Source organism: Mauremys mutica, chromosome 8 (assembly GCF_020497125.1).
Source record: "Mauremys mutica isolate MM-2020 ecotype Southern chromosome 8, ASM2049712v1, whole genome shotgun sequence".
Taxonomy (NCBI): domain Eukaryota; kingdom Metazoa; phylum Chordata; order Testudines; family Geoemydidae; genus Mauremys; species Mauremys mutica.
This window is the reverse complement of record NC_059079.1, coordinates 55370432-55392444: the sequence shown is the minus strand read 5'-3', so window position 1 is coordinate 55392444 and position 22013 is coordinate 55370432. Positions and strand designations below refer to the sequence as shown.

The 22013-nt window shown below is 49.7% G+C and overlaps 1 protein-coding gene and 1 long non-coding RNA gene across 4 annotated transcripts in view; one reads left to right on the top strand and one right to left on the bottom strand.

Moving 5' to 3' along the window:
* LAMC2 (laminin subunit gamma 2) overlaps positions 1-22013 on the top strand; it is a 42065-nt gene that overhangs the window by 3025 nt on the left and 17027 nt on the right. Inside the window, exons 3-7 of one of the 3 annotated variants that reach the window (XM_045028812.1) lie at positions 1803-2160; positions 14554-14742; positions 18649-18784; positions 19936-20034; positions 21205-21341. In XM_045028812.1, the coding sequence (XP_044884747.1) occupies positions 2058-2160; positions 14554-14742; positions 18649-18784; positions 19936-20034; positions 21205-21341 (664 nt within the window). In that variant the 5' untranslated portion in view covers positions 1803-2057. Of the gene's footprint in view, positions 1-1802; positions 2161-14553; positions 14743-18648; positions 18785-19935; positions 20035-20198; positions 20548-21204; positions 21342-22013 lie in introns of those variants that run through there. The other 2 variants (XM_045028813.1, XM_045028814.1) reach the window with 2 other exon arrangements.
* LOC123376639 lies at positions 4005-10410 on the bottom strand. Its single transcript, XR_006581864.1, has 3 exons — positions 10180-10410; positions 6750-6837; positions 4005-6643 (listed from the first exon to the last, which is right to left on the bottom strand). It is a non-coding gene; the product is annotated as an uncharacterized LOC123376639 (long non-coding RNA).

Below are 22013 nucleotides of genomic sequence, written 5' to 3'. Positions count from 1 at the left end.
CAGTGGAGGTCGGGCTCTTCCCCTTGTTGTTGATTAAGACCCTCTCCAAACCGTGCTGTCATACTTAAGGGGCTATATAAACAGAATGTCATATATAATTTCATTTCTGTGGGGGGCTGGATGTGCTCTTCTTCCGGGTCCAAAGGAACTGGCTTGTCTAGAAAATAAAGTTTGAAAAGGTATCTTTTGGTTAGTGTCTGGGGTGCGCTAAATGCTAGGATCCCAGACATCATGACTTAGTCCTGGTGGGGAACGGCTGATGAGTAAAGATTAAGTAAATATGTATGAAGGATGAGTAAGAGGGAGGGGAGATATCCAGCTAGTGTGTGAAGGAGGTAAACCCCAAGGAGATGAATTGGTTAGTGTGGTGTGAAAGGGGACAAGGAGGAGTAATGCGACAAAATCAAATAAGGAAAAATTTTGATTCAGGAAAATCTTCCTGACAATGAGCTGCCTTGTTGTCTCGGGGAAGTGGTAGCAGTCCCATTGACGGGGGTGTTTAAAGATATGCTGGGCAATAGAAAACACACTGCGGTGATTAGTTCTGTCTTGGTGAGTGGATGGTGTAATGCTGGCTATGTAGATTGGCAGAGGAAATTGTGTAATTTGCAGCACACAGGGAATCTTTATTAAATGCACTTCACCAAATGACCGAACGATCTACAAGGTGGTTTGGCAAGAGCCCGCTGTTAATTACAACATTGGGAATATTTACACCTCCCCTTTTAAAACACATCAGATAAGTTAATCCTGGGTGGCAGAAATCGACATGCCATCAGCAGCTTGGTGGGTTGGGTTTATTGTTTGTCCCAGGCTATGGCTAAGCTCTACTGTGTTAAACTAACAGAGAAAAAGCTCTAATAAAAGATCACTCAAAAGCAGAGGCAGGTAAACGTGGCCAAAGGGAATCCCAACCGTGCAGTGACATCATGCTGGTGGCACTCCATGGACTCCCCAAAATGCTGCGCCTGATCTCCTGGCAAGGAACTGAGCAGCATTATGTCAGGCCCAGGAATTTAATCCTTAGGAGGCTGTTGGGCAGTTTAAGAGATTCGGAGGGAGACCTAGACATTAATGACCTGGATTAGAGATTGAGGCTGGCTCTGAAGCTAGCAGAAGAGCAGTAAGTTGGGAAGCATTGGCTGGACTGGACTGGGCTGGATTTCAAACCGTGGACCCAGGCCCCGTTGAGTAGAATAACCAGGTAGGCAACCAGAAAGCTTGGGTTCAAGGCTGAGCTTGTAGTGCTCCTTAACTAGTTCTCCCTGAGCTGGTAGTGCTCCTGGGCAGTTTACCAGGGTGTCAGGTCAGGTGTAGTTATACCCAGCTGAGACCTGGGACAGTAATCAGGAGGCGTAGGATGTAGTGCATAGGGCACTGGACCTGGGTTTTGATCCTGATTCTGACCTGCTTTGTGAGCTGGGGCAAGTCGCTTCACCTCTCCATGCCCTTTGTTTTGTCTATTTCGATTGCAAGCTCTTCGGGTCAGGGACTGTCTCTCACAATGCATCTGTACAGCACCTTGCACAATGGGACCCTGATCTTGACTGGGCCCTCTAGACGCAACTGTAATACAGGTGGTGGTGATCAATTCACGGAGAGCACTAAGGAAGGGAGAGTGACTGAGATCGGGCCCTCTTGATTTCAGTGGCAGGCTTGGGTACAATGAAGGATTCATAGCATCTGCAGCGCTTTTATTTAATTTTGAGGGGCTTCTGCTGAGGAGAAGAAACTCATTACTAAATCCTTGGCACTGACTGGGAGGAAGCTCAAACGGCTGATGTGTCTTTCTATCCCTCCAGACCTCCCTCCTGTCTGGGTTTGTGCTGCTGTTTTGGTTGGTGTAGGACAGCCCAGAGAGCTGGTAAGGAGATCTGAGGTTTAGGTGTGTCTGCTTCATATGGGCTGGGCTCTCCTTATTCACCAAGTAAGTCTGACTGAGGCACATGCTTTCTTCCTGTGTCGGGAGTGACTCAGGTACAGGAGCTGATAAAACCACCTGAGAAGAGAAAGTGAAGCACACTGGAAAGCCAGCTGCAAGCTCCCTGCTCTGCTCCATGCCTGGATCCCCAGAAATGACTTTGCACTGGCTGCTAACCCTGAGCTGCCTCTGTCTCTCTCTCTTCCTGCCTGCAGCCATCGGTACCAACAGAAGAGAAGGTGAGGCTTACGTGATTAGATCTTCCTGCTTCAGTTTAGAAAACTGATTCCATGTACAATTTTTTTTTTTAATTCTGCACTGGGTGAAGGGTACTTCAAATGACCTTAACTGCTACAGATCCCCTAGGTGAGACGGCACCGAACTGAGATCTCACTCCCCTCCTCCTGTGATTTCTCAGAGACGCTTGTGGATGGGAGTGGTAATGTTTTGGTTGGGAATAAACACTTGATAGTATTATCTGGATTTCCTCACAATTTAAACATCACAGGAATGCTGCATTGGTTCATCAGGACCATTGGTAGCCCAGATTATTCCGGGACCCTCTTTAAATAACTTACTGGCATACAACTACTTTCTTTAAAGACTCTATTTGAGAGGGAGTTGGGTCTGAACATGCTAATTACATTATGCTGTATTGTGTTAATATAGCACTTTTAGTAGCTCAAAGTGTATGCTGCTAAGCCAATGCATGAACTGGAAAAAGAGAGCCTTTTTGGTTTAGTAACACTTACAGAATTCAGATATTGTGGAGGTTTGCCTTTCAAAATGTTTTGTGTTAGACCAGGTCTGTACACCCAGTGTTTGCAGCTTGCAGGTAAACACATGTACAGTTATCTGTTGTGACACCACACAACTAGTGTTTTTATATGTTACGAGATACTTTGTATGATGGTGTTGGTTACATATCTATACATGTTTGGACAGGTGATAGTGACCAGTACTGTGACAGTGCAACTATTTATATGTGTGGCTGTATGACAGTGTGACACCTAGCCTGTACAGCAGGGGTAGGCAACCTATGGCATGCATGCCAAAGGCGGCACGCGAGCTGATTTTCAGTGGCACTCACACCGCCCGGGTCCTGGCCACCAGTCTGGAGGGTTCTGCATTTTAGTTTAATTTTAAATGAAGCTTCTTAAACATTTTTAAAACCTTATTTACTTTACATACAACAATAGTTTAGTTATATATTATAGACTTATAGAAAGAGACCTTCTAAAAATGTTAAAATGTATTACTGGCATGCGAAATCTTAAATTAGAGTGAATAAATGAAGACTCCGCACACCACTTCTGAAAGGTTGCCGACCCCTGCTGTATAGTATGTTTTGCTACATTGCATTGTATTTGCATGTATGGTTACAGAGTGTGTATTGACAGTAATAGGGTCTTCATAGACCATGCAAGCTGGTCTGATCTTATGGCTATTGCTGCTACTACGTATCATAACCCATGACAGTGTCACACCATTGTATATGTGTGTTTGTGACAGACTTGAATGTGTGTTGTAGGTAATGACATGCCACTAAGTTTGTTTATAGATATTTGCTTAACACTGTCAGTTTGAGGGCAGCATCTGTGACTACATTGATAAGGCCGTGCTGCTGTATTTGCCTAAATGTATTTGTGTTCGAGTTTAATACATTTTAATTTTTAGTGGCTTCGAAGTAGGGTCTATAATTTCAATTATTTTTAATGTAAACACACCAAGAGATGGTAGAAAAAGTAAAGGAAGAAGTATTGAAAACAACCCCGTTTTGCAAAAACAGATCTGATTTATGTAAGGTGCAGCACTAATCAGATTATTAAAACAAATATAATTATATCTGAAATGAAATCTCTTAATAAACCATCATAGTTTCTCTTCCCCTTTCCTGCAGTAAATGAATCCGTGTAGTCAGACATTCAGTTTATGTGGACTTTGAACTTATTATTGCACTTGGTATAAAGTGACAACCAATGGCAAATTATTGACAGGCTCTTATTGAGCAGGATTAATCTATTACAAACTTCCTGAATCAGTTAATCAAAAGTAGCTCAATTTTAATGTTGTTGGTGCTCTCTCCTGCATTCACGAACCAGCCATGTCAGCGCAATTAATACAATTTTGTTTACAACTGAACTATTTAAATCAGATTAGCTGAATATGAAATCTCATTTAGTTACAGAAGATCAGAGGTTGGTTTTTCAAACTGCTCAGCAAAACCCGTTGTAATAGATGTGTATGTTGTGATGTAGGCAGGTGTATGACACTAAAAGTTTCCTGATGTAGGCAGTGTGGCACTCAAAGAGTGCATGCGTGGTTGTCAGCATGGCATTGTTTATAACGATTTGGGCATGGAAGGCGGCGCACTAGCATGAAACAATTTTTTCCATGTGCCATTATATGTGATGGTGCGAGCTGTCTGTCACTTGTGGGGTGTGTCTCTTTTTCGGTTGGCTGTGGGTTTAAACAGTGACGTTTGCCTGTACCCCTGCAGGTATTGGTGCCAGAAAGGGAGATCTAGGTTACCTGTGCTTTGCGTCTGTTAAAGGCTGGTTCTCAAGCATTTCTGGTGGAAGAAATATCCTTGGATGTATCAGGACCCTGGTGGAGTCAGATGTGTGGGGCTCAGCAGTGTTTGTTGCCCCTTCAAGTGGGGAGAGTTTGGCACACGGATTATCGGTACTCTCATTATTCGGGGGCGAGGGAGGCTTTGGCAGCTGGAAGGGAGACTGAGTGAGTGCTGGATACCCGTATGTGTTTCTGGGGCTGGAGGAATGGGTTGGATTTGGTGCTAGCTGGCAAGGGTTGAGCCCACAGGTTCATCTTGCTGTGATGGGGTGGAGGAGGTGGCATGCTGGGCTGGGGCCCTGAGAAATACACAGCTCTGTGCAGTTGGCACATGCCATGGGCTGGCCTCCCTAGTGCTTCCACCTGTGACGTTTAACTGTAGGAATAAATGGGTGAGTGTTTAGGGCTTGCTGACCAGCAAAGACAGCCACCCCAGGTCTGCTCCTTTCCACCTGACAGGGATTCCTCTGCGCTCTCCTCTGGGATGTACAGACCCTGCGAGGTTCCCAGGACTCATACTTCAGGCTGGCCTAGAGATCTCAAACTCAGGCCTTTGCCTGGCAGAGGCCTGCACTTGGACCAATACTGTGTGCCACTTGGAAACCAGACAAGAGGGACATCTCTGCCATGTCTCCCCAGCTCTGTCTTTGTGTTTGTCCAGCCCCAGACAGAGCGATGTGCATAGGAAAAGCAGGGTCAGGTCAGAAGAGGCATCATCACACTCTGCTCCTCCCAGGAAACACTGACGCAAAATACATTCAGTGTGGGAATTGCAGAGCCCCGGAGAGCACGTAGGGGAGAAATACTGATGGACTGGAGGAACAAGGCAGCCTGCTGAACTCCATTAATACTGTTGCCCCTTTTCGACTCAAGCGGCTAGTCTAAGTTCAGGGCCCAGTGGGGACATTCCGTTTGGAAGTAGAAATTGATGGAGTCTGGGATTTTTTTGGTGCAGTTTTGTTCATTTGCAAGGAATGTACAAAGCCCACTTCTCCGAACGCAGGAGGAACTAGGAACAAAAGGAGCAGTTTCCTAGCTTACAGTCCCAAGCCGCTTTAGCCAGGACCTGACCCAAAAGCTCTCTCTCACTTTTGCCTGAGTCGCGCTGTGCTCATGGGCTCCTGTTTGGCTTTCTTCCTCCTCTGAGCCTCTCTGTCTCTGGCTTGTCTTTTTTTTACACACCACATGCACATGGCCCCCTCTCCCAAAGCCCCCTGTCTTTTCAGGTGTCTGATTGCAGTGTAGACAGACCCTGTGACTGGCCAGTGCCAGCTGACTTGGGCTCGTGGGGCTCTGGTAAGGGGCTGTTTAACTGAGGTGTAGACGTTTAGGCTTGGATTGGAGCCTCGGCTCTAGGACCCTGTGAGGTGGGAGGGTCCCGGCGCTCATGCTGCAGCCTGAGCCAAAACATCTACATCACAATTAAACAGCCCCTTAGCCCAAGTCAGCTGGCAGGGGCCAGCAGCAGCAGGTGTCTAATTGCAGTGCACACATACCCTCAGTCCAGAACTCCTGGGTGGGTTCACAATCCTCTTTTATCTTGGGGGTGGGAGGGGCTTCCCCATAACTCATCCTGACAGTTATGCTAATTGAAGGGTGCATTCACACCCAATCTCAAAGCAGTTTGTGATTCAAGCAGCCCCCAGTCTCTCTCAGCACAGCAATGCCACAGTGTCTACAGCTGAGTGCAGGGCCATGACACGAGTTATGGTTTAGTTCATTACAATGAAATAAGTAGTATTGCCAAGCCATGACTCTGACTTCTTGTGAGCAGAGGCAGACTGGTGACGCTGCTGCTGCTGACTGACGCAAGATGTGGTCAGTGCATGGAGGCAAGCAAGATTTTCTGCTCTCCCCTGCTTGATGAGTGATCAACACGGCTGAGACTTCAGGGGAGAAAGGAACCTCTTTCCCCATTTTGGGACCCAGTTTGGGCTCCCTGTCAGCTCTGTGGCGAAGAGGAGGAATTCCAGGCTTTGGCAGACTTTCAGTGACCCGTGCGCATGTTTGACGGCACAGAACTTTGTGGACTGCGGAGTCATTCACCTAGAGCAGGCACAATCCAGTGAAGAGTCTGTTATGGAGGTGGCAGTCCAGAGGTGAATTCTAGCTGCACTGAACTGACCGTCTGCTGGTTTTATTCATCTCCTAGAATAAACAAATAGGAAAAGAAGATTGCCGGTGGATTCCGCCATCTCCATGGGACCTTACACGGAAAGGAGAGAGGTTATGGTTCTCATGGAAGATTTCTTACATTTAAATGTGTTGGTTCCCAGGTGCTGAAGAGACTCTTTGCATGCTGGTTTGGTCTGTAACGTTGTCAGCCTCATTCCTCGCTACCGCTGAAATGTGAGTTGCACAGATTCAGGACCAGCCCTATTTTCCTCTAAGGGCTAGTCTTAGAGGAAAATAAGGAAAATAGTTAGGTCTGCTCAACGACATTGCTCAGGGCTGTGAAAAATTCCACACCCCGTGTGTTGTAATCGAGCCAACCTAAGCCCCAGGGTAGATGCTGCAAGGTCAACAGCAGAATTCTTCTGAGACCCTAGCTACTGCCTCTTGGAGAGGTGGGTTTACTACAGCAGTGGAAAAACTTCACTGTGCTACTATAGCATTCCTATATAGCATATAGACACACCCTTCTTTATACATGAATTTAAGAGTACAACATTGTAGGGAGCCCAGGGCTTGCCCGTCTCCTGCTCCCACCCTCCAGAAGCTGGAGTCATGATCAGAACAGCAGGCGAGAGTTTCTCCCTTTGTATGGTGTCGGGAATGCTTTGAGAATGAGGTTTTGCTGGGCACATACTCTGGACCCCTCCATCTTGGCACGGCATTAAAGAACCCCAGCTGTTCTATCTGCAGGCCTCACCTTTTCCGAACAGCTGGAGAATTCAGTTTTCCCAAGGTAGGGCCTCTCAGCACCAGATAGGAAAAAGCTTTTCCACTGTAAATCTCCTTCTTCCCTCAGCCCGCAAACACAGCATCGCATTATTGACCCAGACAGTTTAGGGTTTTTTTTTAAATTTAATCTGCTTTAGCTGTCCCGGGCAGAGGCTCCTGGGGAGGGTCCAGCAGTAGGAACAAACACTCCAGTATGGGACACCACTTCAGGTTAATAATGCATGAGCCCAATCTGTTGCCCTGGGCCAAGGCTATAGATGTAGTCCCCAGCATATGCCATGCGAAGGCAAGATTTGAAAATGTGCCCTGCTCTTATCCCCCATAGGATGCGCTGACACAAGTTTAACAACCTGGCCAAACTTCTGGGATATGCAAAAACTTCTTGGATGCTGTGTCCACGTGATCAGACAGCATTCAGCCAGCCACAGTGAACCACACAAGGGAGTCAGATGAGAATGGAAACCTTTTGAGAAAAATCTGGCTCAAGGAACCACTTCTGTGGCTCTGGAACGGACCAGTCTCCCAGTGGCAGGATTGCAAGTAGAGAATGTTACTGGAGTGGACCTAACTTGGACAGCATATTTCATTATGTTAGAACCCCTGGCAGAGTATGTGAATGTGTTTGTCTGCCATGCACGTTAATGGTGCCTGGGCGAGGACGTGTGTGTGTTTGGAGGGGCCCTGGGCACTGTATGGCTAGGAGGAGGGAGTAAAGGGCTAGCCCAGCACGGTGGGTCACAAATGTGAACAACATTGTTAAAGGAAGGGGACAATGCGTCTAATTCCTAAGTAAAAATCGGAGTGCTAAAATACCAGGGGAGAGTTAGCTCTGGCCCCTGCAGCTGTGCTGGAGGCAAGCAGGTTCCTAGGAGCCTTTCCCTTGCATGCTGCCCATCCTGGGGCTGGGGGGAGCACAACCACCAGGTGGCGATGGGGAGTGAGCACTGCCAGCAGCACTCAGCAGCCCAGGGATGGAGGGCAGAGGCTATTCCCTTCTGCAGCATGGATGGCTCTGTGTTTCGAGGCAGATGCTAGCACTCAAGGGAAGTGGACGATGACTACAATGTGTTACCCGTCCTCGCTCTACGCACCAGATTTCTGCTTGCTCTGGAATTCCCCCGATCAGTGTCTCTCCTTTCCTAAGCAAGAGATTTCTTCTTTGTTCTTTTCGCAAGCTTCTCTCTGTCTCCCTCTCTCTTGTTTGTCTTAGGAGACTTTCCCTGGTTTCTCTTTCCAGTGTCTCCCTTTTCCTTCACCCTTCTGCATTTTGTCTCCATCTGTAAACTGAGGTTAGCGCTGGTAGAAGATGCTGGATTAGCAGCCTGGGAAACCCAACTTCTTGGTCTAGATGAGGTGCAGCAGGTCAGACTTCCCTAGCAAGGACAATCTCTACAAGGGCAGCTCACCACAATGGCCCATTGAGTCCTTGGCCTCTCTGATACAAGGTGGCCAGTGATTAGCAGGGTTTTTCTAATGTAGACACTTGGATGCTAGAAGCTGAGACGTTACAATTTCCAAACAGTTTGCAGATGGGGATGATTTGGAGCCAGTGACCTAGAGCAGTCTGCATCCCATTCCCCACATCTTCCCCATGCTCTAAACTTTTGCTAAATTGCTCCTCTCTTCCTGCCTCTCTGTTCTCAGCCCCTGTCTGTTCTTTTGACAGCATCTTTGTCCTCCCACTGACCAAATGTCACCTGTAGTTGCTAAGGAACCCACAGGCCCTGTCCTTTCAACTGCCTCCTAAAGGGGACTTTGGCCCTACAGCTGAGTTTCTCTTTTAAAAAATTGTGGTACTGAAAAGTGATCTGTGTCTAGACATGCCTGGGTGTGCCATGTACGTGAAAGCAATTCTGGTGCCTTGAAGAGAATAATGTAATTCTCTTCAGTTGTAATCATTCTGCCACGTGAAGTCGGCAACAACAAGGGCTGGGTTCAATATCAGGGTCCCTCTTAACAATACAACACAGAATTGTCTCGAGTCCCCACCCAGTAATCTGGGAAAATTAAACACCACCCCTTGGCGCCTCTAAGAGGCAATGCTTCCCCTCTTGCGAGCACTGAGTCTGTGTAAGGCAGAGAAAACTTTTACTACAAAGGGGAAAGGAACCTGGCATTAATTTAAGGAAATACCACAACCATGATTCAAACACATCTGACCATGAGCAAAACTCCCACCCCAGAGTACATTGGGCAGTGTCCTTTGCCTCTGTTTCTCACCTTGCGGTGTAAAAATCCAACAAACTAATGTCTCTTACAGAGGTGAAAGTAAGCCGGTCCCCTCTGGTACGGCGTACCGGCAAGGGCCAGTATGCCGTGCCGGACCGCACCGGCTTCCGCAGTGGGGATTTAAAGGACTCTGGGCTCCCCGCCACAGCGGGCAGCCCAGAGCCCTTTGAATATCGCCGGCGGCTCAGGCGGCTGGACTGGGGCCGGATTTAAAAGGCTCTGGGCAGCTGCAGTCAGCCCAGAGCCCTTTAAACCCCCCGCCCACGGCTCTGGCAGCTGGAGCTGCGGTGGGGATTTAAAGGGTCCGGAGCTCCGCGGTGTCTGGAGCCCCAGGCTCTTTAATTTGCCCCGAGCCCCGGGGGCTCCCAGCCACCTCTGCAGCTGGGAGCCCTGGGTTGATTTAAAGGCCCTGGGGCTCCGAGCCACAGCTGGTGCCCCAGGGCCTTTAAATCTTGAGAGGCCCCCACCTCTTCCGGTTGAGGCCACGCCCCCCTCAGGACTCCGGCAGTACCGGTAAGTCCTGTAAGTTACTTTCACCCCTGGTCTCTTACCTTTAACACGCCACTCCCCTCTCCCTCCAGTGCCTCCCACTCCCAGCTGCTGTCCTTGGGGAGCGGAGACCCAGCATTCAGAGATGCATTCGGGTGAGTTCACCTCCCATCCGGAGGGGGAAGGAATGTCGAGCAATGCCTTCCCAGCTGCCCCCACAACTGGCTCACAGTTCACGGTGTGTCACTGCTGCACCATTGTTCGCTCTGCTGCTGGCATTTGTTGTGCCACCGTTCACTCCACCGCACCATCATCTGCTCCATCACCAATGGCCCTGTGCTGTCACCTGCTTCTCTACTGTGACCTCTGCAAGTCGGTCTCTTGAGGTTCCACCCAGTTCCCAGTGATTTCAGCTCTCAGTGTGGGCACCTCATGTCACTGCTAGTGCAGGCTGGACAATCTCACCTGCGGAAAGGCTGTCCCACAGCAGATCTAAGCAGCACTTAGACCTGATTACTGGTGATTTCAGCTCTAGTGATCACTTAACAAAACAAAAGACTCTCAATGGAGCCTAATTAGCTCTGTCTTTAAGCAGAGGAGGGGGTAGGTTAAATGGCACCCAGGAGTCTTAGGCAGAACCCACACTTCCAGGCAGAAACACCTGTCCCCACTCCCCTCACTCTCCACTGGGATCTGGCATCCAAAGCCCCTGTTAGTGAGTTCAGTTCGGTTGAGGGTGACCCACTCAATCTGGACAGGCTAAGTACAGTTCTGCTGCCCTTTACTCATACAATAAAGGTAACAACCTTTCGTTACCCCTGCATTCAAATTTACTTTTTTTTAATTAAAGCTAATGTTAAAATTGTCTAATATACAGGTTAAGGAAAGCGTGTCTATACGTTTTACTAAAGTGATTTGTAACCCAACAGCAGCAAAAATTGATCGCTTGGGCAACACACATGCTCTGTCCGCTGTATACATAGGTGGAGTAGGTGTGTTCATATACATACAGTCTGGTCCTGAAGCCTTTTCTCCCCAGCTCGTGCCTAGCAGCCAGGGAAGAGCTCCTTCAGAGCTTGCTTACACAGCAATAGAGAAGTTCTCAAGCAGCATCCCAGGCAGGCTATTCAGACAATCAATTCTCTGAAGATCTGTTCCTCTACACTTGGCAGGATCTGCTGGTATCAGGGGTGGCTCTAGGGATTTTGCCTCCCCAAGCACGACAGGCAGGCTGCCTCCTGCGGTTTGCCTGCGGAGGGTCCGCTGGTCCCGCAGCTTTGGCGGACCTCCCGAAGTCCGCTGAAGCTGCGGGAGGTCCACTGCCGCGGGACCAGCGGACCCGCCGCAGGCAAGCCGCGGAAGGCAGCCTGCCTGTCGCCCTCGCAGCGCCAGAAGAGTGCCCCCCGCGGCTTGCCGCCCCAAGCACGCGCTTGGCGTGCTGGGGCCTGGAGCCGCCCCTGGCTGGTATAACAATACTGATATATTGTACCAGCAAAGCTCTCTTCGTGTGGATGCAGCTTATATTGGCAAAGGGTTTATTAGCGCTAGCCAGCTGTGTGTGTGTGTGGGGGACTTATGTCATTCTGTACAGGAGAGATGCTCAAATGTTATTACTAAATGTCTATAGCCCGACTCAGCCCATCCTGCAGGTTTTTGTGTCTGGGGGAGATGAGTGTTCAAGGCTGGAAAGCGGTGCAAGTTATTCACAGGCCCAGAGAGAGGCTGTCACACCCATCTGCCTGTGGAAGTGGGGAACATGCAGGGGGTGGCAGGTACATGGGCTCTGACAGTGAGCACAGATTTGCAAGAGATCTTAGTAAGAAACCCTTCTGAGCTCTGGAATCTTGTTCTGAAGGAGTCATGGAGAAACGAGGCAGGCAGGGACAGTGTGAAGGGAAACAGAAAATTACACATGAAAGAGAATACAGTTACAGACACGTTGCAAGTGATGTCAGTGTCCTCGCTTCAAAGACTGCAGTGAGGTGGGAGGTGCTCTGCACATCACAGGATCTGGCTCTTTATCCCTGGTTGAAGAGATTTCTTTGCTTGAAGGGGTTTTGAATGTGAAAATGCCAGAGAACTAGTTGCAATGTTACATTAATGATATGGAGTATTTGCCAACAATTACCACATTTGATACGTAAACGGGGGGATATCTGCTATCTCCAATGCTGCAGCATCCCTGGCTGGGGACATAGCAGCACTGGGGTTTCCCAGGCTGCAGCTGTCCCCCTCGCTCCCACCGTGGTCCATGTACTGTTGCATATTGAGTTGGGCTCCGCCACACGGAGTCAGTGGCTGAGTTGAAGCAAGGAGGAGGTGAGTCTGGCAGGATGGAGGCAGGTCTCAGCACTGAGATGCTGCTGAGTACAATCAGCAGGGAGCAGCGGGCTGCTGTGTCGTGGAGAGGGTGAGATCAGCTCTGGTTGGTTTGGCAGTGCTAGCAGGCCCGGGGTTTGGCTGTGTGCGGCTGTCTCAGGTGTTTGGAATTCCGGTCGTGTCTGAACCTGGTGGTGTGCGCTGGCAGCCAGCTGGGGCAAACGTACAGCTGCTGCTGCCAGGGGCTCTCAGGATTCCTACTGCTAATCTCTGATCACAGGAGTGTTTGGATGCTGATGGGCGTGTGAGTGCAGGAACGATTTCTGAACACACTATTCTTCCCAGCTGTCCTTATCGGGTGATGTCTCTCCCTGTTAACCAGCACACTCGAACATGCAGGCCTGCTGTGCCCTGGCCTCAGCCCAGTTTCCTGTTGCACCCAGTGCTCCTCCTGCAGCAGCCAGCCCTGGCCAGTGGCTGCAATAGGTCCGCAAGCTGTTCCAAGGGGCAGGGCAGCCTTGTGAAGCAGTTGCCCTGCGGGCGTCCCTGAGCACCGGTGTCAGTAACCTAACAGACGCACTGCCAGCCGCTGCCCTGGATTCTCAGCACGTTTGGAAGACTCTTCCTGCCAGACTCTTCCTGTTTGGTGGGCCTGGGGATAGTTGTAGAGTGACATCATCACCGCACTGTGGCAGATTCCCAGCTCGGTGGGTGTTCGTCTGTGCAGCGCGCTGTGTTCTGTGTGGCCTCTTTCCCTCGCTTCTCTTTCCCCTTTGGTTTGGTTCCTTATTTCTGAGCCTTCACCCCACGTAAAGCACTGAACAAACACGACCTGTTACTTTCTGTTGCAGAGGACTTTGTGTTGGACGTATTTCTGCCATTTTCCCCTTTGTTTCATTGTAAATGGTGATGCTCCCCCCCACCCTTTGTATAGACACACAAGATTAGATCAATTAGATGAGATTTATTTTCCCTTTGCCCTAAATACCTGTCCCTTTTGCTCTCTCAGGAAGTCTGGACAATGGGACACAGCCTCAGCTGGTATAAACCTGCATCGCCCCACTGACCTACAAGGAGAGACTCCAATTCACAGAGGCTCAGAATCTGGCTGCGTGTGTGATTGGTGGTGTTCAAATACAGCCAAACTGACGGGCGGGCTGGGGGGAGAATATTTCTTCTAAATTTGTTGTGATCCCAGCCCAACAGCCCTCTGTACTGTGAGCGCTGCTGTGGTGTCAGACTTCCAGAAGTGACTAACAGACTTCGGCCTCCTACAAAATCTAGCCTCAGGATTTTGCTTTCTTAAGAAAACTTATGGTGGTTCCCAAGAGTCCAAATCACCAAAAGAACCCAGCATACCTCACACCAATTGGCATAAACCAGGGGTGGCCAAACCTGAGCTCGTGAGCCACATGGGGCTCTTTTACAGTTAAAGTACAGCTTGCAGAACCCCCCACATCCCCACCCCATTCTGCACCTACAGACTGGGGCTGGGGGAGCTCAGGGCTTCTGCCCTGTGGCAGGGTGGTGGGGCCTAGTGGCTTCTGCCCTGTGGGGAGGGCGGGTTTTGGGTCTTCAGCCCTGCAGAAGATACTTGTTGGGGCTTCAGCAGGATCAGGGTTGAAGCCCCGAGCCCCGTCTAGGTGTGCCATGGCTCTCAAACTTCTGAAGATTGTCGTATGTGGCTCAGTGGGTCAGTAAGTTTGGCCACCCCTGGCATAAACTAAGGACATGACTGGTTGGATGATAGAGTGGTCTATTAGGGTTGCCAACCCTCCAGGGCTGTCCTGGAGTCTCTCGAAATTAAAGATTAATTAAAGATTAATCTTTAATTACTGATTTTGTTAGGTGATTAAACTTCCAGGAATACGTCCAACCAAAATTGGCAACCCTATGGTCCGTTCAGGTCAAGGTTGGGGCATGTTAGTGGGACAATGCTCATGCTATGCATGTTTTCTGGCTAAACAGAGGGCTTTGATATCCACGACTCTCAGGCTGGCATCCTTTACCGGCACGATGTTTGCACATGAAAACTTAACCTCCAAACCTGATCCCTTCTGTGTAAGAGCTACTGGGGTCCCTCTGTTTAACTGTGGCCATGTCCTCTGCTCTTTCAGTCTGCGACTGCAATGGGAAGTCCAGTCAGTGCATCTTTGACAGGGACCTGCTCCAAGAAACAGGAAATGGGTACCGTTGCCTCAACTGCATTGACAACACAGATGGCATTCACTGCGAGAGGTGCAAGGAGGAGTACTATCGCCAGCGGGATGGAGAAAGCTGTCTGCCCTGTAACTGCAACCCCAGAGGTACCTGTGCAGCTAGACGGGGATACGTCAGAGGGAGGAAGGGAATTGCCCCGAGAGAGGGGGCCGGGGCTAGAAGTGATCCAGTCCAACAGCTGTCTTGGAGCTGCTATGTATTGCCAATTAAAATAATACCTGCCTGATTCTGGTGGATTAAATTGAATGGATCCTTAGCCACGTCTCTCCCAAACTCTATCTGTTATGGTGAGTGCTGGCTGGGTTGTGGGAAGAAGGGACAGTTTGTCCTGGGCCCCCCTTTTGAGAGGGCCCCCAAACTGAGTGACACTGAGACCTAGCACACGGGGATGCAGCGCCACTTGGGTTTGGAGGGTGGCTGGGACACACCTGAGTGATGCTGTGACTCTGCACGACATGTCTCAAAGCCCCTCCCTCAAATTTGGCCTGCTGCCCCTCCATCGTAATGTCATGACTTAGGGGCTGCCAGGCCAAACCTGAGTGGTGCTGCACCCCTGTGTGCCAGGATGCAACACCCGTGCGACAGGAGCTGCTGCTGCAGGGTGAGCGCAGGGTGTGGTGGCTCGATTTCAGATTTTGCCCTCGGGCCCTGAAAAGTTCTGTGCAGCCAGACGCTGCTGGGATGGTCACGCTGCCGGAGTCCCCGTTGTCATCAGCACGGCAATGCTCCAAGGCAGCTCATGCTGCTGAAATCCTACCTTAGGTTGTGTACAGTGTCACTGCACTAACAACTTCCTCACCAACCCTTTCCAGAGGGAGGGAGAGGGGGAAGGAGTGGGTCCCACCTATCCCAGCAAGCTGTGTCTTGCAACGGCTGCCCTCCCTGCAGTGCCTTTCCCTTGTAACATTTTAATAATATGGTATCATAACACTGGAGGCCAGCGCAAGGCGTTCTGTGGGCATGGCTCACGGATAGCAAATGTTCTAAATTAGTTCATCTGAGCACATCCAGGGTAGCCCTGTTCAAGTCCGGCGAATGAATATAAGCTCTTGCCAGTTCAGGTCCAACAGATCTAGAGAAATTTGTGGTGAGGGTTCAGAACAACCCAGAAGAACCCTTGCTGCAGCCTTAGCTGGGCTGCCGTCACAATGTGATGACTTAGACGGCACTAATTCATTGTTCGCTTCAGGCTGGGTTGGCTGAACTTTGTGGCTAAAACCCAAATTGGAATCTAAACCTCTGCCATGGATTAAGAGATTGCAGATGGAGAAAGAAGGATTTAGTGAGAGCAGCTCAGCCTTACAAGGCGCTTAACCTTTGCAAAAAAACACATAGCCTGGGGTTAGGTTGCTACTCAGTGAGTCATGCAAGTTCATCACCCTTTAGAAATGTCATTGAGAACGTAGATCTGATGAAAAGCTTTGGGGTTTGGCTCCCGGACAGCCCTGGCATTCAAGGAGCACACAAGATAGCAGGCTGCTTAATAGAGTGAGACCGGAGCTTTTGGCTTCACCATCCCCTCTTCTCTTTACCATCTGCAGTATGTTAAAGGCTCTTGTCATTTTTAGTGAGTGGTATAACCTAAAGCCAAGACTGACAGGAAGCACAGGCATATCCTGTGAGTGGCAGGAGTAGGGGATGCAGACCCATGTACTAAATTGCATTTGTCATTGCATGCACCACTTCTGCACTCTGCGCAGTATTCCATCTCTGCTGGACAGGTGCTTCGAGTATTCCAAACCTCTGAGCAGCTCCAAACAGCTGCCGGTTCTTAAACTCAGCCTGCCACCGAAATATGTCCTTCATGTCCGCTTTTAACTGTCACCCTTGCTCTCAGCCTGCCAGTCCACTAGGAGTGGAACCTGTCCCCACTCTGTTAAAGGTTTGAACTCAGCAGATTGAGGGTGATCAAAAGGTGGGACCATCTGATTGCTGTTCAGAGGTCTGTATGAAATGCATTTGCTGGCCTTTGTCCAGATCCCAGAGGACAGGTATCCACATCACAAAGGATCTTAGCCAAAGCCCTGGACCTCAGTGAGCCTTGAGCCAGGTCCACAGCTGCCCCACATTTTGAAGTAATTGGTGTTCTCGCAAGAGGCTGAGGATTGACTGGGCCATAGAGGTGTAAGCCTAGTTCTGTTCCCAAGTGTGAAGTACCATGTCTGGGGTTGGGCGGCAATGTACAGACGCTCACCAGGCTGCTGTATCTGTTCTTTGGATAAATAGAAGACTTCAGTCACCAAAGTTGTAGCCTGCTACCTCTCCCCAGCACTGCCGCTTTAAAAGAGGAAATAATGGATGAACCACACACAGTGTAAATGCCCTCGATGCTGTTTATGGCGCACTGACCCATGGCAGCTCATTCTTGTGACAAGAGATGGGCTTAATGGCTTTGACGTCCCGGAGGGAATCCCAGCAGAGGTGTTCTCCTTGTTACAGTGATTACATGGCAGGGATGTCTGTTGCTTGTCTAGTTCTGGTGGTAATAGCCAATTATCTGTGCACAGAAAATACCTGCATTTCTTAAATGCTACAGACACGCTGTACATGTCAATGAAGCTCTGCACACGTCCGTTGTCCACAAACACAGAAATCAAGTAGTCTCTAGAACCATTCGTTAACACTGAATAGAAATGGACAGAGGTGTTCTTCTGTTTGTCGGTTGGTTTAAATTCTAGGACTGAAAATATCTACTTCTCTTTGGATTGCTCCCAAGTACTGTATTCTAACAGGAATGGAAACCAGTCCATGAGAGCACACTGTGAATATGGCAGTGTGAATGTGAATCTGTTCTCTACTGTAGTCTGTCTCCCTGTCGCTCAGGCAGGGCAGGAGGTTAGCTGGGAATAGAGGAAGCCAGTTCAGGAAGATGGTATGACTTGATGTCATGTGGGCAAGCGTGGGGAACAATCCTGGTCCAGAGCCTCAGCTGGTATAAAATTGGTGCAGCTGCATTGAAGTCAATGGAATTACATCAGTTTACATCAGTTTGTGATCTGATTCAGATGAAACAATTCTGGGATTACCTGGTGGTGTGTGGTGTTACTGAGGTTATTGTAGGACAAGAGGATCTTTGTCCCTTAAGAGTCCACCAGCTCCCACCACTTTCTATTCTTTGCCTGAAGTCATAATCTTTTGCGTGGGGTGTCATAACAATTTCCACAGCAAGAACTGATATCACATGCACACATTGTGACCTCATGGGTAGAGCCCTGCGCGGATACAACATTTGTGTCAGCATCCAATCCACGATCCACAAGCATGGTCTGCGGATATAAAGCAGATAGCCGCAGATTTGCAGGGCTTTAGATATAAAATTTGGATCTGCATCCATCCACGATCCGCAAACGTGGTCTATGGATAGCCACAGATTTGCAGGGCTCTGCTCCTGGAGGGAATTAGCAGCAGGGGCAATGGAGATATTAAAATGAAAGCACCTGCCTTCAGCCAGTTACCTTGGATATCCCCAATATGGGAGAATTGACTATACAATAGTACGGGGTGGCCAGACTGTGGCTTGGGAGCCACATGCAGCTCATTTACAGTAAAAGTGTGGCTCACGGCGCCCCCATGCTCCCCTCCCCCCCCCCCGCATTATCCACCTACTAGACTGGGGGCTGGGGGGGAGCTCAGGACCTCCGCCTTGCTGCATGGTGGTGGGGTAGGTGCTTCTGCCCAGCAGGGAGGGAGTTCTCAGGGCTTCAGCAGGAGCGGGGCTGAAGCCCTGAGCCCCAGCAAGTGCGCTCCAGTTCTCGAACGTCTGAAGATTGTCATATACAGCTTGGAGGGTCAATAAGTTTGGCCACCCCTGCAATAGTACATGATAAATAGTGAGATTTGTCTCAAATTAGATTTTTTTTTTCTCCCTCATATTTTTCCTAAGGGCCTCAGTGGGTGTTAAATTCCTTCAGGAGTGTTCTCAACCCGAGATAACCAGAGACAACACAGTGAGGGTGAGACTATTGAATTCTCTGCTTCTCCTGTTCCCATAGGCTCTCTTGGCCTGCAGTGTGATAACTATGGCCGGTGCAGCTGCAAACCCGGTGTGATGGGCGATAAGTGTGACCGGTGCCAGCCGGGGTTCCATTCCTTCTCAGAGGCTGGGTGCCAGGCAGGTGGACAAGTGTCGTAAGTACCTGACACGAGCTATGCAGGCTGGACTGTCCTCTCCAGAGCTTTGCAAGCCTTTGTGTGGAGCCTGTGGTGACTGGAGACAGTTTATTCATGGGCACTGTGCACAGGTAGCATGGTATGGTAGTTTCATTCCCCATTCCTAGTGATGGGATACGAGGCATAGGCCTCTCCCTGATCCTTATTCCTAACACGGTGGCCATTGCCATTCTAGAAGTGACCATGAGGACAGAAAGTGAAGTGCTTGTTAATAACACTCCAGTGCACCTCCATGTAGAGCTCACACCCTAACGTGTCCCCTTCCCATAGGTGAAACACGCCATGTCTTCACACACTCTGGCGGTTCACGTCCTGCAGTTGCTTATCTACTCTTATCTCAATTCATCTGGAGTACTGAAACTCTAAGACAACACATTCAAAGCTGATGGAAAGAGATGCTTGGACACAGTGCACAATTAATCCGTGGAACTCTCTGCCACATGATATTGCAGAAGCCACAAATTTAAGTGTTCAAAAAAGTGTAGTTATTTATTTGCACAATGAGAACATGAACAGTTGCAATAAATAAATAAAACAAAACAAACCCTGCCTATAGGTGTGCCGCATATCACTTAGCATAATGGAGTGCCAGTCCTGAATAGAGTACTGTGGCACTACCACATGAAAATAAATAAAACAGGGACATAATGGCTCATGATCCTAGGCACAACCCAGACTTGAAGAGACAGGAGTTAGGAAGGAACTGCCCCCATGGACAGGTTAATCCAGAATTATCCTTATGGGGTTTCTTGCGTCTTCCTCTCACATGTCTGGTGCTGGCTACTGTCAGAGACAGGGTGCTGGACCTCAGATCTAATCCAATGTGGAGGGAGTTCTCAACCTGGAGGTGTGAACAAATATCAGGAGCAGCAACCTGCCTGCTGTGTCTATATTAAGCAGGAGGGGGTCCCCGCTAGACAGGGGGCACGGCTGAGAACCACTGCAGTATGGCAATTCCTGTGTTTCTAAAACATCACTGTGTATCACTGTTGGTGGGCCAGCCAGGCTGGACCATGTATTTGCTGTGTATACCGAGCTGTTTACATATGCCTGCGGCGGTGATTGAGCTGAACTGGAAATCAATCCACGACGCTTTCTTTCCGTCTCAGGAGTGCTCAGTGTGACTGCGATCCAGCCGGTAGCGCGGGGCATTGTGTTTCAGGTCGCTGCGTCTGCAAGGCAAGTGTCTCAGGAGAGCGATGTGACAGGTACGTGCATGAGCCCTTCGCTTCTACAGAGCAGGCTTGGTGGGGGGGGAGAGGAAGTGGGGGTGTGAGCCACCTCCACAGGCTGCGATTTCTAGTCCCAAAGCCTGTTACCCCTCATGCATCCCAGAGCCCGGCTATGCCCTTTGCCCTCAGACTGGAGTGCCAGGCCTTTTGCTTTCAAGGGGCTGCCACTGGGCCCAAAGCCTTGTGTGGCTCCCATTGGCCTTTCTCTTTGTGAGGATACCCAGCATCTCTCTGCCCGGGTGCCAGGTCACAGAGTAACCTGGGGGCGTGGCAATAGCATCACCTGACACAAACAGGAGCAGGGCACTGACTGAGCAGCAGAGCCTAAGTCAAGAAGTGCCTCTGGATGAGTTCTTCAGAGCCAATTGCACCATCACACACCCAGCAGGGAGCTGTTGTTCCTCCCAGCCCTCTGGAGCAGAGCCATGTCCAGGCAGGTGAAGCTGCATAGCAAGATCCGCCCCAGACCTGCTACAGTACATTCCTCCGGTACATGCTGTGCTCTAAAGCTGCTCCCGTGCAGGATGGAGAGGGGCAGAGGGCTGCGGGGGGGAGTCCGCCCCAGAGGTGGTGAATCACACTTGTTTATGAAGCCTTTACACAGAGGCCAGTTTTCACAAGTGCTCAGCACCCACAAGTGGAGCCAAAGAGCTCAGCACCCAGCATGTGCTTTAGAAATTCTGGTCCTTAATGGGGGTTCTTGAGCTCTTTAATATATGGCCGATGTTGGGCCTTTGGGAAGGAAACTGCTTGTGGTTCTTTAGCAGCTGTTTGGACAATGGCTGGTTGGTGCTGGGGGAGGGGTTGTGGTGGAGGACTGTGAGAGAACTTGCACACGGCTAGTTTGAAGTACCTTCTCTGCAGCTCAGTTGTTCCTGGCACTATTGAGCACAAAAGGACAGCGAGTGACCCTCTGGCTGTAACCTCTGCCCAGAGACAGATACATGTGCTGACAGCTGCACTCAGAGCCATCAGCCTTCAGGTGGCCAGTGGGTGCTTTGGGCTGGTTGGGTTTCATGGGTGTATACAAGGAGGCTCACCCCACAAGCAGGTGAGGTGGTGCACAGTGTGTGTGACACCAGGTGTTCTGTGCTGATGTGAAATGTCCCGTAAAGCCCAGTGGAGTGATGCATTCTCTTTTGGCAGGTGCAAGCAGGGCTACTATCATCTGGAAGCAGGAAACCCCGAGGGATGTTCCCAGTGCTTCTGTTATGGGCACTCGGCCATGTGCGCTAGTGCAGAAAATTACAACATCCATAAAATCACTTCCACCTTCCAGCAAGGTAAAACCTCCCCCTCTGTCTCCTGTTTGTATTACTGCATTAACTTCCCATAGTGTTTGCACCTTTTTGCACGCTGCCTGCTGGGTGGCTGTGGGTCTGTTACCTTCTGCTCTACGGTGTGTGTGTGAATCTTCCTTTCACATGATGTTCCCTGGTGGGGATGGAGAGATTGAAAACCATCCTGCTAGACCAACCTATCACACGGTGACCAGTTCTCAGTGATCGCTCAGCCTCCTTTCCAGCCAGCCAGCTATCTTCATTCATTCCATGGCATGCCTGATGAATTTTTCCTCCTTCTGTGGACATGTGTTTTACTTAAGTGCATGGAGAGCAGCACTTGAGACAAATGCAGATATTCAGCTTTCTACTCATAGTTGCCACCTCTCAGATATGCATTGCGCTGTGGGGGGAGGGCAGCCAGTGGTTTGTTTTTAAAGAAATCAGCGGGCCAGATCCCCAGCTGGGGAAATCAGCACACTACCCAGACGTACACCCGCCGAGGATCTGTCGCGGGGTGTGTATTTATTAAATAGCAGGAGCCGTTTATTCGGAGTAGTTTCTAATTCAGTTGTGTGTCCCCTTCGCTCTCATCAGAGCACCATGTGGCTAGCAGCTCTGACCTCCCAGCCGCTCAAGCTTCCCTTTACAGCATTTACTCATGGACTGATTTGC